Genomic DNA, 11,604 nt, shown 5'->3' with positions numbered 1-11,604 from the left:
GGGGAAGGCATGGGTGGAGTGTGGGGTAGAGGTAGGGGTCTGTAGGTAAGATGGGGTATGTGGGTAGGGGTGGGTGGTGGGTGTAAGGAATTGGATGGGGTGGAGTGGGAAGGTAGAGTAGGAGTGTGTTGGGGTGTGGTGGGATGAGCTTATGAGGGGGTGTTGACGAGGAGGGAGAAGGGGAAGGTGGATGTAAGAGTATATATATATATATAAAGATTTTTGGTTCCTCTATGTCTGAATGTGCTGTCATTTGTTATTTATCATTAATAACAGAGTGAGAGTTAGTGGATACACAAAGGCTTCAAAATTACCGGCTCCATCTTTAAGTTCAAAAAATTAGAACCACGACAAAAAGAAAATGCAGATATGGGAATTGACAATCAGTTTATTACTTAAAAGATGATCTTCCACTGTCCACATTAGGATGCTTGAAGGAAAAACGAAAAGGGGCTCTGCTAGAAATGGATACTGCCACTTTAAATGCTGATGAAAGAATGCAACAGCTTTACCAGAAATTGGATACACTTTGTTTTAGAGGATTCCAACCAATCAACATTTACTGTGCATGAATCATTTGAAAAATATCAGCTACTGAAGGATATTACAGTGACTGACTATTCCAGTCAGTTTGTCTTACAAGACTTAGAGACCAGAAAATAATTTTGCTGGAATCCAAACTTCCATGCAGAGCATTGAAGATATAAATCTATTGCTACAGAATTAGCAAATAATTAAATCTATAGTGGGTGAACTAACATGGTCTGCTATGTCCAAAGTGGCTAAAAATAATTATGCACAGACATGCAGCCAATGCTTCATCAGATTCCAACACACAGCTGAGTTGGATGCTGCTTATAATGAAAACATACAGGAATCTGAAACCAAACTGGAAATATTATTCATTAAAGAATTACCATAAAAAGCAGATTTGATAATATAAAAATCACAAGAAGAAACATAGGCGAATCAGCCAAATCAGTAGTAAAATGTTCTGTGATTAGTTAAAAATTTAGAAATAAAAGAAGTTGGGTTTATGAAGATTTTATGGGAACTTCATAATTGTTGTGAACTGTGTATCTGAATCAAGAAGACTGAAGCCAGATTTGTGATTCAGTTCTCACTGGAGTCATATTGGAAAACAGACTATTTCTGCATCTGTGCAGCAGTACATTCAATGAGACAAATTACAGACAAAAGACTTTGAATAGATATGGCCATTGTGAGAAGAATGATGAGCAGAAAGGAAATTGCAAAGATTTTATGGATTCTTACAAATGATCAGTTTGCTGATACCTAGATAAAACCAAAAAAAAGCTGGGTACCATACTTTAAGATTCTTGTGTTTATATCAGAGCCTAAGGAATATAATTACTAAAGTTAGTCTTTCTTTATCTTTTCCAGTTGGAAATAGTGAAAATAAATACAGAAGAAGAAATGGCGGGAGTGGGGGAAGTGTTATTGTTTGAAAGGAGACAATCGTCCCCAATCACTAGAAGAGGGTTTCAGAAGTCAGAGATGGAGGAATCAGGCAGACATGTTTGTGATTGAGTGGGTTGTTATATTCATAATATAAACTTTTTGTTTCCTATGATTCAGAAACTGTTGTTTGTTTCGGTTGCAAGTGGAGAAATTAGCAGTGCTATAAAAGCCCACACTAACTGTACTGCAATAGTCTTGGAAAAGGCTTTTACTTTTCTTGTACCAGGCTAATCCTGAGATTGTATGTTGGCTGCTATGAATCTTCCTTTAAAGTTACTCATCTATTTCAGGGATTCCTTTCCTGCTCTTCTTTTAATGGGACTTTATTGTTATTGTCAGCCTTTCGTCTGCTGCAAATGCTTCATTATCTCTGTTGTTTTTCTGATGTTTTACCTTTGTATTGACCCCAACAAATTAGGTGCTTTTGACCAATAAAAGAAATTATTGTCCTCATTGTATCTCATTTGTCATTTTTATGGCAGAAATATTTATATGTAAGAAATCAATAATTATTTATTACCATTAATATTAATTTAATTTTCAGATGGGTGAAATATGAAGAAGATGTGGAAGATGGTGGTGAGCGCTGGTCAAAACCTCATGTAGCATCTCTGTCAATGCATGCATTGTTCAGTCTGAAGAAAAGTATCATAGATGGTGCTGTCCTTTTGGATATAGATGCCAGTGACATTTCTTCTGTGATTGGTAAGACACAAGTTGCTTCTTCTGTATGGTTTACCTGTTCTTTTCTAAGATGAGGTGTAATTTGAAGGTATGGCTGTCATTTCTAGCAAATCAAAAACTGTACATACAGTCTTGTTGGTTTGTGTGCTCTTGGTTTGAATAGTACGTGAAACAGTATAGTGGTGTGTTTGACAAAATGTCTTGTGTATTTTTAAAGCTAAAAGTACCGTTTTCAAATCCAATGAAGATTATGCCAAGGGATATTATAGCTTTGCACTTTCTTGTACGGATAAAATACTTGAATACTAGACAACAATTTTAAAAAAGGTGGCTTATTAACAATTAGAACCTCAAGGCAAGATTAATAGAAGTCACAAATGTGACAGAAGGTACTGACTACTACTGCTTTACCTTCCTTTCTCAGTCATTAAGGCAGTACTTTTGTGGCTTTTTAAGTTGTTTAACTCTTATTTTTAGCAAATGTGGTGCTAGTCAATACTGTCACTTCTGTGACCTCTATAAATACTAGACATGTATTTCTGTTGGTCACTAATTCAACAACTTTCCTTTCACCATAAAATGTATGACTTTTCCTAAGTATTTTAAAGCATTTTTGTTATTTAAAGCAGCAAATTGCAAGAAGTGTTAGGACACTGGATGTCCTGCATCTTCAAATCCTGCTGTGGTCAAGTTTTGCCTTTCATCTATCTACAGTCCATCAAAATGAAGTGCTAATTTAGGCCAGTGGACTGGAAGAGTTCCAGACATATGGTATTTGTTGTTCTGAGTTCAAATCTCACTGTGGCTGACCTGTCCCTATAGAAGAGACTGGAGCCCCCCCCCCCCGCCTATGTACGCACTTGAAATTAACCATAGATACCATTAGTTATCCATGGTATTCAATATGCAGAGAGTAGATTACACCTGAAGATAACCATTATCAGTGATTACCATTAGAGAGTTGTGGGCAGGAGTTTTGGTAGAATGGTTTTCTACTGTTGTTTTTTTTTTTATTATTTAAGCCCAAATAAACTAATCAAATGAATTATGGCTATGAGCTACTCTTGTTGGGGGTTATCTAATATTATATATCACCCAATGTATCTTCCCTTGTTTAAGACAGTGAGGTTTGATAAGGAGTATGTAGCTATTATTTTTAGCAGATCTAGCGACTGTATAAAGAGATCTGTTTTATTGGTTGTGCAGCGTTTTGCTTTCTGACTTCAAGTCCCAGTGCAGTTGACTTTGCTTTTCATCATCTTGATTTGCCAAATTAAATACTAATCCAAGTACAAGGGGTCAATTTAATTGAATGAACTTAACCAGCTTTCAAATTCCTAGCCTTGCACCTACATTAGAAATTATTATTAAGAGGGCTCACTGAAGGCAACTTTACTTTTCGTCCTTCTGGGACCAAATAAAGTACCAGTCTCCAGCAGTAGATTGCTAGATACATTATAGCATTATATGGAATATCTTTTAAAAAGTAGATCCCAGAGGATTAATGTTCTTTTTTTTTTTAAATATTTTTCTCCTCATGGCAGCAGGTTTGCAACTGTTTCTCTCACTGACTTTGTCTTTCTCTTGACTTCTCTTTTTTTCTTTCTCTTTCTAGTAGTCAATCCCCTATGTCCCACTCTCTACCACTCTCAATGGTTTCTCATTCTACCCTCTCTTTCTCTTTGTAGAACAAACCCTTTTTCCTCTGGTATTGCTCCCTAGCTCCTTCTTTTATTTCCACTCCCTTATTTTATCTCTTCTTTTTCATCGGGTATAGGCTAGTCTCCTCTCTTTTTCTCACTCTTTTTTTTCTCTTTCTTCCTCTATATTCTCTATATTTCCCCCACCTCGTTACCCCTCCACCTCTTTACTGTAATCCCTGTTCTTAATGAAATGTTTTTCTCAAATATTTTCTTTAGATCAAGTCATCACTACTTGGCAGCAACATTCTGGCATGACAAAAAGCAACGAGAGAGAGAGAGCCAGAGATGTACTACTGAAACAACACAAACATCTGTATGCCAAGAGACGTTACAAAGCCAACCTAGAGAAACTGCGTTCTGTTCGCAGTCTTTATGACTTGCGTTTGTATTATTTTTATTGTTGTTGTTGTTGTTATAGACGGCAAGCTGGCTGAACCCTTGGCACACTGGGCCAAGGATTTAGCAGCATTTTGTTCTTGTTCAATCTAGCTTCAATAAAATAAGTACCAGATTGACCCCTGTATTTTTAGCTCATGACTGACTTCAACAACAAAGCAACTACTAACTGGTAATCAAGAATTTCTTGGAGATGCCCTACACAACCTGTCATTCTGCTAAAAATAGCAGCGATGCTTAAATACTGCATTGTGACACTATTGTCTTTCAAAGTTAGAAATGCTGGCAATCTTTGTTCTTCAGAGGAATATTGTTGATATTATGGTTTATATGTTCATCCACGCTTAAAGCGCAAGCAACATTAAGATCCATTCAGGATTCTTGGCTGTAGTCACTTGCACAAAAAAGCTAGGAATGTGTCAGAATCGGTCAATTCCTTCATTTCCAGTTCTTGACTACTACTTTATTTTCTCAGTCTATGAAAGATGAAATGCAAAGTTAGCCCAGCCAAGATTTGAACTTTAAAGTTACAATGTAAAAATCTGAAACCAAATAATGATTATTTTTGCCTGATACCACACAGTCTCAAAATGAAATAAACAAACACAAAAATGTATGGTAATGTAGTCGTGGGTGGTCACAGGTGGAATGCCTTTGACCTCAATAGTTTTGTTTATTCAGCACTGATCATCATCAATTAATATCCGTTTTCCATGCTGGCATGGGTTGAACATTTTGACTGAGGTCTGGAGAGCCAGCGGCTGCACTGGGCTCCAATGTCTGCTTTGGCATGGTTTTTACAGCTGGATGCCCTTCCTAACACCAATCACTTTACAGAGTGTGTAGTGGGTGCTTTTTACGTGTCACCTGCACAGGAGCCAGTCAGGGGGTACTGGTCCCAACCCCTTTTTTCCCTTTTTTTAATTGTATTTATTTTAATTGCTTATTTTGTTGCAGATCATTCTCATGTGGAATCCAAAAGTTTGGATAATTTAAAGTCTGTGAGCAGCAACCAGAGTTTAGACAGTGGGGTGACCAGTGGAGAATCTGGTGAAATACATCCAAACAAAGTAAGGACCATTATTCCCATTTATCCAGAAAGATGGAAGGGATGGGGATTATCTCTCTTAGTTTTAGCTCCTCCTGTGTAGCAAATGGAAAGGAGTCTTCTGTTGTTTAATCCTTGATCTGCAGAAGGTGTGTTAGTATTAACCATCTTAGTCTTATATATCTAAAACTATATTACTCAATGTATCCTCCACCTCTTTCTCTTTTTTAAGACATCCAGATGTAGTTTGAGTGGGGTGGCTGTTGCTTCTAGCAAGTCAAATGACCCTGTACATGCTACTCTTGTTATCTGTGCCTGTAAAATTCATTCAGATCTGTTTGCGTGCCTTGAGGAAATGAGAAGGTTGACATTTTGTTGAAACTTTTTCGTTACTCACTTGATACAATGCACTATATGGATGGATGGATGGCAGTGTGGGTTTGTAGTAACAGAAAGGGAGTAGGAGGCTGTGTGAATTGTAGATTGAGGCATTCACTTTGAGATTAGAATGCAATCATAATTTTGTAATATTGATTTGCTCAAGAAAGATGTACTAGGCTGAAGAAAAAGTTTGTGCCCCGAATTAAAATAAAGATTTTTTATGCAAGAGTTTATTCAAAAACAACGACGACAACTATTGAAAACCCATTCCTCAGCCTCATATTTTCTGTCCAGAAGAAATATATCTAATGGCAAATAATCTGGTTTATTAGAAATTATTCTACTAATCTTATTGAAGCCACACATTTTCAAAACATTCTTGAACTCTAGTAAATTTGGTAATTAGTTATTTTATTAAATCTTTATAGTTTTCAAAATTCAAACACAGAGACAATGTACATATTTGAGAAAGGAGCATAAAAATTAAAGGACTCATTAATTATTGCCAATAAAACATCTTAATTGTTTGAAATGCAAAACCTTATTAGTTTTCTTATTTGATAAATTTATAAACCCTTGTTGTCTCCAAACAGAAGAAAGCTTGTTAAATACCAGTGCTACTTTTGGGTTTTGTGTTTTTACCTAATGTCAGCATGGGTTAGATAGATAATAAGTACTCCTTTTTGTCAATATAGTTAGTTTGTAATTAAATATCTGGAGTTTAATTAATGTCCTTTGACCTATGCTAACTTTTTCCTATTGTTTTTAGAAGCTCTTCATCCACAACAAGTCTCTCCTTGCTTTAAATTCATTCATATAAATTCATCCTTAATAGCATGGTCATCTTTCCCTCACATATATTGGCCAATACATTTTGATGTTCAATCAGTCTCCCAGCATTGTATTGATGTTCACATTGTTTTCATCTTCAAATTTTAGGGAAACCTACATTTTATGCGAAAGATTCCAAAAGATGCTGAAGTTGCCAATATGATGGTTGGAGAACTAGAGTCCCTTTCTAAGCAATATTTAGCTTTTGTCAGGCTCCATAAATCCCGGATTATTGGAGAATTGACAGAGGTTACACTACCAACCAAATTCCTTTTTATCTTGCTGTCTCCAGTTGGGCACAAGCATGAAGTGCAAGAAATTGGAAGAAGTATGTCCACAATGATGGTTGATGAGGTATTCTTTTCAAATTTTTCTGGTATTATGATGTGCGTAGTTGAAACTTCACAAGTTACAGTTTTAATAGTTACATGTTTCTGCTTTTTATCAAGCTTCTGCTTATTATTTCACATATAATCTGTTTATCTATTTGTCTATTACATAAGAGAACACATTAAAGTCAGAAATTTTAAATAAAAAGAATTTCATATATGGTTTTAAAAAATGTCTTATTGTTACATAGTATATGAACCTGAATTAGTCCCAACACTCTCTGTGACTTTCATCACCTGATCCAACAACTTGATACTTCTGTAATTATTTCTATCTAAGATGTCTCCTTTACCTTTGTAGCAGTTGACTATGGTGCTGCTAAACCAGTCATTGGGTATGATTCCTTTGTGTACCACCTGGTTAACTATACAGACGACTAGACCTTACCTACACCACTAGATATTTTAAGCATCTCAGCAATGCTTCCTGATGAGCCAGGGGCTTTCCCTGTCTTCATACCCTTAATGGCTTTATCTACCAAGGTACTGTCGATTCAGACAGCTGGTCCCTCTGTTGTGTTCACATTAGGCAGACTTTCCTTCTCCCATTCATTCTCTTCATTTATCAGCCTTTCATATTGGTGTTTCCAAGCCTCATTCTTTGGACAATCATTAAACCCTAACCCGAACCCTCATCCATGAGGACACATTTCTCTCCTATGACATCGTGATTTTCTCTAACACATTGTCTTGCAATTCAAAACAATTCAAGTCTCTGTTCTTCATGACACAGAACATTGACAAACTTTTTCTTTTCTGCTTCCCCTCTGGCTAAGTACACCTGTCTACTAGCTTCTTAAGTTGTATAATAGCTCGTATATTTTCACTTGCAACTACTTTTGAATGCTTTGTAAATTTATCCGTTGTTTATTTCAAGATCAACACAAATCAGTCAGATTTATGATCAGACATTCTAGTTGTGAGTACATCAACTTTTATATAGATGAGGCAAAAATATCTGATGTGATTTTCCTCTTTTACAACATCTAGAAGAGAGATTTAATGGCTCTTTCTATGAGAGCAAATGACCATCTAAAGATGCCTGACAATTGTCTAAATTTACTTAAAATTCTTTAAATTTGTTTTATAGCTGACTGTCTTTCTTAATGTCAACTTTTCTGCTGTTTGTTAACTACATTTCAGTTTGCTATTTGCATAAAATTATGAAAAATAAAAAAAGTGAAACTCCAGAACCAGTGAGATTTGCATCTATTATTATAGATATTCCGTGAAGTTGCATACAAATGTCGCAATAAGTCTGAACTAGTGGCAGGAATTGAAGAATTTATGGTACAAGGAACTGTTTTGCCACCCGGGGGCTGGGATCCTAAAATCAGAATTGAACCTCCGTTACGAGTGCCTTCCCAGGTATGAAAACAGTTTTATTTTTTCATATCTGTTTCTTTTATTCTTTTATTCTTTTATTCTTTTCTTCTTTTATGAATTTCTGTTGTTTTAACTATGGCCATGCTGGAGTATTAGCGTCCAAGTTTTTATTTTTTATAATCAGATTGGTGTGTGTGTGTCTGTATGTGTGTGTCTGTATGTGTGTATCTGTATGTGTGTATGTATGCAAAAGTTTGGCTGTGTGGTTAAGAAGTTTGCTTCCCAACCACATGGTTTTGGGGTCAGTCCTGCTGCATGGCAAGTGTCTTGTACTATAGTCTCGGGCCAACTTAAGTCTAGTGAGTGATTTTAATAGACAGAAACTGGAAGCCTGCTTTGTGTATGTGTATGTGTGTGTATATATATATATATATATATATATATATACACACGCATGCACACACACACACACACACCATTGTTTCTTCATATCCATGTTCCATGCTGGTATTGGACAGTTTGACAGGATCTGAAGACTGCACTGAACTCCAGTGTCTGCTTTATAGCTGGATGTCTTTCTAATTCCAGTCATAAGTATGTCTGCATGCCTGTGTTTGTTTTCCTTGTCTTGATGTTGCTGTCATGCAAGGGGAGTCTCTCATTTCCAGTCTTCTTTGAAAATATATCCAGCTATGGTGGGGAAATGTTACCTTGATTGGAAACCGATAAGGACAAGTGTCACAAACAGAAAATCTGCCTCAACAAATTCCATCTGATCCATGCAAGCACGGAAAAGTGGATGTTAAAACAATGATGATAGATAAACAGACTGACAGTATTTACATTGGACAGTTCTCTATTTTGCATCTATTTTAATTGCAATACAAAATATTGCTAGTGGCCACAAGTAAAAAGAGAAAAAAAAACACTAATATTTTAATATTGAGTTTAAATGTATTGAGTGAGAATGTTGTCAATAGCAACAATTGTATGTCTACACAACACATTGCATCAAACATAAATTGTACATGCTCTCATTTATGGCTTCATCTACTTCAAGTTCCAACATTAAAAAAAAAAAATTTATTTCATTTTTCTTAAAGTTTCTAAATTCTTATGATATAAACAACATACAATTCTGACTGCTACAAAGCTTCTAAAATGGTTGGAGAAAATTTTAAATGTTGCTATGGTATAATGGTAACGCATGTGTCATGTTCATAGAAGAATATGGGCAGCCTTTAATTTTTTCCATCCAAGGGCTTTTTAATCCAATATCTACATGTTATTATTGATATGATACACTAGGCACATGCATCACAACCCATATGTGCACGACATAGTGATCTCATCATCACCATCATCGTTTAACGTCCGCTTTCCATGCTAGCATGAGTTGGACGATTTGACTGAGGACTGGTGAACCGGATGGCTGCACCAGGCTCCAATCTGATCTGGCAGAGTTTCTACAGCTGGATGCCCTTCCTAATGCCAACTGCTCCAAGAGTGTAGTGAGTACTTTTACGTGCCATCAGCACGAGGGCCAGTCACGCGGAGCACATGACCTTGCAGGTGAAGCCCAGTTAGAATTTTTTCAGGTTGAGTAGCCCATCTGACAAGCAAACTGGTATTGAGCAGAATATTTGCTGTAGCCCATCTTTTATACCAAGACAAAACAATGTACATGATTACACTTCCAATAAGTTAAGATCAAAAGTCATGAGAGCCACTGCCTGGTACTGCATCCAGGCATTTATTATTATTATTATTATTATTATTATTATTATTAAAGTGGTGAGCTGGTAGAATCATTAGCATGCCAGGCAAAATGCTTAGTGGCATTTCATCCGTTTTCACATTCTAAGTTCAAATTCCATTGAGGTCGACTTTGCCTTTCACCCTTTCAGGGGTTGATAAATTAAGTACCACTGGCATACTGTGGCCAATCAAATTGACTGGCCTCCTCCCACCAAATTTCAGACCTTGTGCCTATAATAGAAAGGTTTATTATTATTATTATTATTATTAAGGCGGTGAGCTGGCAGAGTTGTTAGAATGCTTAACAGTATTTCACCTGTCTTCATGTTCTGAGTTCAAATTCCATCAAGGTCGACTTTGCCTTTCATCCTTTCAGGGGTTGATAAATTAAGTACCAGTGAAACACTGGGGTTGATGTAATTAACTTAATCCCCTCCCCCAAGTTGCCCTTGTGGCAAAAATTTGAAATCATCATCATCATTATTATTATTATTGTTGTTGTTGTTATTATTATTATCAAGGTAGCAAGCAGGCAGAATCATTAGCATGCCAGGCGAAATGCCTTGTGGTATTTCGTCTGTTGCTACATTCCGAGTCCAAATTCCACTGAGGTTGTCTTTGCCCTTCGTCCTTTCAAGATTGATTAATTAAGTACCAGTGAAACACTGGGGTTAATGTAATCAACTAGTCACTTCCCCACAAATTTCAAGTCTTGTGCCTATTGTAGAAAGGATTATTATTATTATTATTATTATTATTATTATACACAGCAAATGCGCCGAAATTCATCAGCTTCATCTCTTAAAGAAGTTGAAGAAGTAGAAGAAGACCATTTCGATCCAACTCTTATAAGATCTGGCAGGTGAGTTTCTGTTTTTTTTTTTTTAACTTATACTTTTTTTCTTTTTGATATTTTTTTTTCTCTCTCAGTTTTCTCTTGTCAAGGGAAATATAAATGGATTATGATTTTTATTAGCTTCAACAAAGGAAGACCTGCAGCACCCATGGGATATATTTTCAGAGTATTCAGAATTTATTTTGGGGAAGAGAGGCAGTGTTCTTGAATTGGAGAAGTAGCCAAATGCTTGAAAAGGATTTAACTCTGCTGAAGGCACTGAATGGCAAAATAAAATGTTAATCCTGGCAATATTTTAAGATTCACTTATTTCAAAATATATAAACATATATATGGGCTTGTGTGTGTGGGTGTGTGTGTACACATAAATGTATAAAATTTTTAATATACTTGGTAGTAACTTATGATAAATTATGAAATAGTGTTCCTACCAGCAAGCACTATGCATGTATAAGTCTTCAGGCATGTGTTCAACATGTAAAATTGGTCAATCCAGTGGTGTAACATGAGCACATTTGTATACAAAACATCATAAATCTCAGAGCTGGCTCTAATTTCTATAGGAAATCTATAGAGATAACTTTAAAATGTAATGGAATCACACAGCTAACATAAAGTAGAACACAGTATTGACTAATAAAACCTTTAATATACTTAGTAGTATATTATGGCTGCATAAGAAAATATGGTGTCCCTGCAAGCAGTGGTTGGCATTAGGAAGGGCATCCAGCTGTAGAAACTCTGCCAAAT

At 36.0% G+C, this 11,604-nt stretch overlaps 1 protein-coding gene across 1 annotated transcript in view; it reads left to right on the top strand.

Moving 5' to 3' along the window:
- The window catches only part of LOC106876013 (electroneutral sodium bicarbonate exchanger 1), a 53,509-nt gene that overhangs the window by 12,226 nt on the left and 29,679 nt on the right, over positions 1-11,604 (top strand). Inside the window, exons 3-8 of the mRNA XM_052975992.1 lie at positions 2,027-2,187; positions 4,086-4,250; positions 5,223-5,335; positions 6,634-6,879; positions 8,136-8,282; positions 10,769-10,860. Coding sequence (XP_052831952.1) covers positions 2,027-2,187; positions 4,086-4,250; positions 5,223-5,335; positions 6,634-6,879; positions 8,136-8,282; positions 10,769-10,860 — 924 coding nt within the window. The remainder of the gene's footprint in view (positions 1-2,026; positions 2,188-4,085; positions 4,251-5,222; positions 5,336-6,633; positions 6,880-8,135; positions 8,283-10,768; positions 10,861-11,604) is intronic.

This window comes from Octopus bimaculoides, chromosome 23 (genome assembly GCF_001194135.2).
Source record: "Octopus bimaculoides isolate UCB-OBI-ISO-001 chromosome 23, ASM119413v2, whole genome shotgun sequence".
NCBI classification, from domain to species: domain Eukaryota; kingdom Metazoa; phylum Mollusca; class Cephalopoda; order Octopoda; family Octopodidae; genus Octopus; species Octopus bimaculoides.
Note: the sequence above shows the minus strand (reverse complement) of the source record. Positions and strands in the feature narration are given on the sequence as shown.